At 50.9% G+C, this 5,691-nt stretch overlaps 1 protein-coding gene across 1 annotated transcript in view; it reads right to left on the reverse strand.

Moving 5' to 3' along the window:
• Positions 1-4,620, reverse strand: part of EDAR (ectodysplasin A receptor) — a 44,106-nt gene extending 39,486 nt beyond the window's left edge. The window contains exons 1-3 of the mRNA XM_006873038.1: positions 4,555-4,620; positions 1,789-1,911; positions 415-596 (exon numbers count right to left, since the gene is read on the reverse strand). Coding sequence (XP_006873100.1) covers positions 415-596; positions 1,789-1,911; positions 4,555-4,605 — 356 coding nt within the window. The 5' untranslated portion in view covers positions 4,606-4,620. The remainder of the gene's footprint in view (positions 1-414; positions 597-1,788; positions 1,912-4,554) is intronic.
• Positions 4,621-5,691: the final 1,071 nt, after the last annotated feature.

Consider the following 5,691-nt stretch of genomic DNA (forward strand, 5'->3'; position numbering starts at 1 on the left):
GCAGCAGCATTGGGCTCAAATGTAGCACAAATTGTGCGGTTGGCCCAGGATCGGGCAGTGTTTCGTTCTGTTGTGCACAGGGTTGCTATGAGTCGGTACCAACTTGATGACACCTAACAACAACAACAACAACAACAACAACAACAACATCGCAGTGTAAGTATGCAATACATTTGTGTACCCGGGCCGTCAGATGGCACTGCTATTAAGTCCTTTGAGGGGATGGGGACATCTGCATGGCTTGCCCGTTTGTGAAAGGACAAAGGCATCTTAGACCTCATGCTCCCAACTCTGAGCGTGTGGCCCCCTCAGCTGATGGCCCCTCGTGGAGTGGGATGGATGACTGAGTGTACCACGTGGGAAGCCTGCAGGCTCAGGAGTGGGGACTTGTCCGGAACCTCAGAATGTGCTTACCCAGGAAGACAAGGCCCACACTCGGCATCATTCTCCGTGTCCCCCGGCGTCAACACCGTGGCCCGGAAAAAGCCCTCACAGTCTTTGTGGCGCCTGCATATCTGGTAGCCTCCTTTGGAAAACTTCTCAGCTGGGCATGGAATACAGTCGTAGTCGTCATCCTTGGTACCGTAGCCACAGGACTGCCGGGGGTGGGGGGGTGGGGGGGGAAGGATACAGGACGCATGTGACCACAGCGATGTCACTCCTAGCCATTCAGACAGGTAGGCTCAGGGCAATGACACGCTGGCTGCTTCATCAACGTCACACTTGCTGGGCCTGGGCTTCCTGACTTAGCCCCGTTGTACCAGCTGTAGTCCTGGGCAAGACTCCTGGCATGGTGCTGTAGGGTTAGCGCTGGACTGTGAACCACAAGGTCGGCAGTTCAAACCCACCAGCTGCTCCTCGGAAACCCTCTACAGGGGAACATAACACCACCACCTACGGTCCTGAGCAGCGCTCCTTTCCCCCAGTGTTCTCTGGCTTCAGACGCTGCCCTTGTTTGTTCCTCTGAAGTAACTTCAGTCACCCACTACTGTGTTCTGGTTAAGGCCTACACTTAGCCACCGGTGCCTAACTCTTGTCAGCTGTCTACCAGCTGTCCTCAAAGCAGCCTGGACTCACAGCGGTCCTGTGTGCCTCACAGTCGAGCCGTGTTTCACGGGGCTTTCAGTCAGGCCCCCCTGACATTTCTACCCCAGATACACTGAGGTGGTGCCTCTGAGTGAGCTTGGTTAGCATCTGAATAACAACTAGCAGTTATCTACAAGAACCCCGAATCTTGAAATCATGGGCATGTTTCTTAGTTCTTAACAGAACATACATGCCCAGGCTTCCCCAAAGGAGAAGGGAGCTGGGAACTGAGGAATAAATATGGTGTTATTGAAGGAGATTTCTGTTGTACTTCTGATTCAGACAATTGGGAACGTTTTCATCGTGGTGGAATAGAAAGATAATTGTCCTCTAAAAATACTAAAAGTAACTCTGAGAACTCTGTTTACAAAAGCTGGCGATTTCCCGTTGAGGTAAGCACTGTCCTTGTACTCAGAGTAGGTCAGATCCCTCAATGTCTAATGACCATATAAAAATAAAACCCAACAAATCCCAGGCCCAATGCCATCACGTCAAGACATGCAGGGTCTCTGAGACTAAGTCTTTCGGGAGCAGCCAGCCTCATCAGTCTCTGCAGATCAGTGGTGGATTTGAACTGCCAGCCTTACGGTGAGCAGCCCAGTGTCTACATCACAGTCTCCCAGGGCCCCCACCACATGCAGAAGGAAGCCGTTCTCTGGGTCCTGTCATTGAGGGTCCCCCAGCCCAGGCGTGGCTCCTCACCATGTAGGGCTCCTCGCCTGGCCCGCACTGTGGACACTCCTGACACAACCCAGTAGTCTGGTTGTAGTATTCATTTTCGCCGCAGTTGGAGTAGTCTGCTCTGGCTGAGTACATCAGAGACACCTGTCACAGGAAAGAGGGTCAGTCATGGCTTCCGTGCCTCTGTGTTGGTGTTAAGTGCTGGCGAGTCCGTTCCGACTCAGAGCAACCCTGTCTGGAGGTTCTGAGGAATGGCTGGTGGGTTTGAACTGCCAACCTTGTGGTTAGCAATCCAGTGCTTATCCTACAGTGCCACACCACGACTCCCATGCCTCGTTGTTTTTGCTGTTGTTATTGTTATATGCCGTTGAGTTGGTTCCAACCCATAGCAACCCTGTATAGGGTTTCTGAGGAGTAGCTGGTGAGCTTGAACTGCCAACCTTGTAGTTCGAAACAACTTTGCAGTCCAGCGCATTAACCCCCAGCGCCACACCAGGACTTTGCTGTTGTTGCAAGGTGTCGTCAAGTCAGTTCGAACCCGTAGCGGCCTTCATAATATCAGGTATAATAATACCCAATGGAAGGAAACAGTGTCCGGTCCTGAGCCATCCTCACAACCGTTTACCTTGAGCCCACTGCTGCTGCCACGGTGCCAACTCCGCCTTATAGGGACCGTCCTCTTGTCACTGACTCTCATCGGAAACACAAAATCCTTTCTTAGGGTCAGGGCCTGGGGAGCCGAGACAGTGGCGGAGAATCTGTCTGGTGCTCAGTCCCCAGTACTTTGCATTTTGTAAGTGCAGCATGAGCCACCTCTGCCTTCCACCAGCAGGTCTCCCTCATGCTTGAACCCAGACCCGAATGGTGCGCCCCTCATTCCTGCTGCCTGGAACCCCACCCCATCTTTAGGCTCTGCTGCATTGCTCTCTTCATACAGGCTATGGATTTAGCTCTGCCCTCCCAAAACACATTGTAAATGCCAACACCTATAAGGAGCTCTGGTAGCGTAGTGGTTACGAATCAGGCTATGAACCACAAAGTCAGCAGTTCGAAACAACCAGCTGCTCCGTGGGAGAAAGATGAGGCTTTCTGCTCCCGTAAAGATTTATAGCTTTGGAAACCCTGTGCAGGGTCGCTATGAGTCAGAACTGACTCCACGGCACATCACCACCACCATACAGGAGGAGGGAGTCCTGGTATGGAGTCGCAGATAAACACTTGACTGCTAACAGTAAGGTTAGTGGTTCAAACCCACCAGCTGCTTCTTGGAAACTCTTCTTGGAAACCCTATGAGTCAGAACTGACTGAGCAGCACTTGACAACAGCAAATACAGGTGGATACAATTCCATTTGGGAACAAGGCTTTTTGTTTGGCCAAGGAAACGATCTCAGCATCTCTCTCTGCGCCCTAGAGCGGATTCCACCACACAGTGACACTGAACAGTCTCTGAGTCTGTAAATCTTCACAGGAGCAGAAAATCCCATCTTTTTTCCATGGAGCAGCTGGTGGGTTTGAACCACTGACCTTGTGGTTAGTGGTCCAGCTCTTATCCTACAGCGCCACCAGTGCTCTCTGTACCTGTGTAGGGTGTGTTTTAAACCAACTGTGTTTGAGATACAAAAAGGAGCAGATTAGGCACAGACTTGGGGGAGCACTTATGCGGGGAGAGAGATACCACAAGAAAGATGGTCGGGGAATTGGGGGACAGAAACTGTAAAGCGACCAAGTACCTTCCACAGAACCGACACAGAGGGGAAGCTGTCCCCCCAGACCTGGCGCCCTAAATTCAGCCTCCTAGCCTGTGAGAAGAAGGGAGTCCTGGCGTGGCACTGTGGGCTAATACGTCAGACTGCAAAGTCGGTTTGAACTGCAAGGTTGGTGGTTCAAGCTCAGCAGTTGCTCATTGAAAACCCTCTACGGGGTGACTATGGGTTGAAACCAACTCAATGACATTTAACAACAATAACATAACCATGAGAAGATAAAATGTCTCTTGTTTAAATATCTGCTTGTGGTATTTCTGTTATAGCAGGGCTTAGAAACTAAGATAGCCATGAAACTTTCTCTCATCCAAAGGATAGGCCTGGCTGCTCCCTCCAAGAGCCTTGAAGCCGGCCAGCATGGATCCTCCCAACCTTGGGTAAGTCTGCTGGCTTTAGGCAGCGAGGAGCAGCCTCCACAGCCCACCTGGAAGCATGTCTGGTGACTGGTGACATCAGAAATGTGTCTTTTCAAACTGTGTGTTCCTCTCATGGCTTGATGGTCATCAGATACTGAGTTTTTGTATTTTAAAACAAATATGCATTTAATGAGGGTTCTCTCTGTGATGGAATGATAATACAGGGCCATTTCAATGAAGCCCTGGGGTGGCACTGTAGGATAAGTACCAGGCTGCAAGATTGGTTTGAATTGCAAGGTCAGTGGTTCAAACTCAGCAGCTGCTTCTTGGAAACCCTAGACAGGGTCACTATGAGTCAGAACCAACTAGAAGGCATTTCATTCACTACAACACCATTGAAATATGTTTAATTTGAAGTAAGGACTGTGTTTGGTGCCTTACAGGGCTGATCTTCCCAAGAACCCAGTGAGACAGGTGCTACTGTTCCCATCCCTATTTCACAGCTGGCCCAGGGCCAAAGAGCAGGGAATGGAAGCCCACACTCCCATCAGCTTAGACACGGAGCCTTGCCTCTCCCCAGGACAGAAGAGGGCTCAGTGAGTTTACAAACGGTAGTGGAGATCCCCGGTAAGGTGCATGGAGCAGCTCCATGTTCGGACACACTTACCACCAGGACAGGTAGCCAATGAGTCCATTTACAGTCCCCCACGTGGGCCATCCTCTCCTGGGGGTTCACCTGCAAAGACACGCTTCATCAGTACCAGGTGGGCACCAGGAGGGATTGCAGGCTGCTCTGTGGCCCAGTGCCTCCCTGTCCTCTAAATGCACGCAGTGCAGACCCTGACCTTCCAAGAACTTCCGCCAAGCCCCGCCCTGTGCAGTGGGTGCTGAATGAATGTCTTCCCTCCCCCAGTCCTGAGGTCAAGCTGCCTTCCAGGAAAATGTGGCTTCCTCGTGGGTGTGACCGTTCATTCAGCACACAGAGCGGTGAAACAAATACACCCTGAAGCTGAATTCTGGTCCCAGGGCACCCTGGGCTGACTCCACCCATCCCTGGGAAAAAGCCTCAGAGAAGGAAGGCCCTGGAGTTGCCTGAAGGGCCCGTTGTAAACCCAGGGTTTAATGACTAATTCCGTGGTGTGCTCGGAGAGCTTGGAAGCAGTCAGGCCGTCCTGCGTTATACAAGCTGTAAGTACCCAGTGTGCATTAGGCTCTGTCCTGATCCCCGGATTCCTTGCATAAGGGGGGTTCCAGGGCAACCAGAGGATTCCAGACGATGCTGCCAAGTCTACAAAGCGGGTTCAGGTCTTCATCCACTTCCCTCCATTAAGGCTTTTCAATAAGGAAGCTCCTCTCTATGCTACGAATGGGTCATTCCGCAAGATAATGAAGAGAATGTTGTAAATTCAATTGCTAAATTTTGAAGTTGAAAGAAGTAAAACCCCAGAGAGGCTACTAGTGACTTGTCCAAGGTCAGGCATCTAGCTAATGGATGACTACCTCGGAACTGACTTGATGGTACTTAACAACAACAACCACTACCTAGTACCAACTACCAGATTAGTACAACCATTTATTCACTTTCGGAATAGGAAACCTGCATTTCCAACTCCAGAGAGTCTTACACCGGGAGCCTGGTTGTCTAAAGACAACAGTGTCCTCATGTGAGTGCCTGGTGTTGATGTCAACTCGCTTCGAACCTTCTTTGACATGGTTGTCTTGCTTGCTCTCTTTAAAGATGGGTTTTGTGAGGGAGTCTTCCAGAACCAACTGCTGGCACTGAGCAGAAGTATAAATGGGTCTT

Source organism: Chrysochloris asiatica, unplaced genomic scaffold (assembly GCF_000296735.1).
Source record: "Chrysochloris asiatica unplaced genomic scaffold, ChrAsi1.0 scaffold00220, whole genome shotgun sequence".
Taxonomy (NCBI): Eukaryota; Metazoa; Chordata; class Mammalia; order Afrosoricida; family Chrysochloridae; genus Chrysochloris; species Chrysochloris asiatica.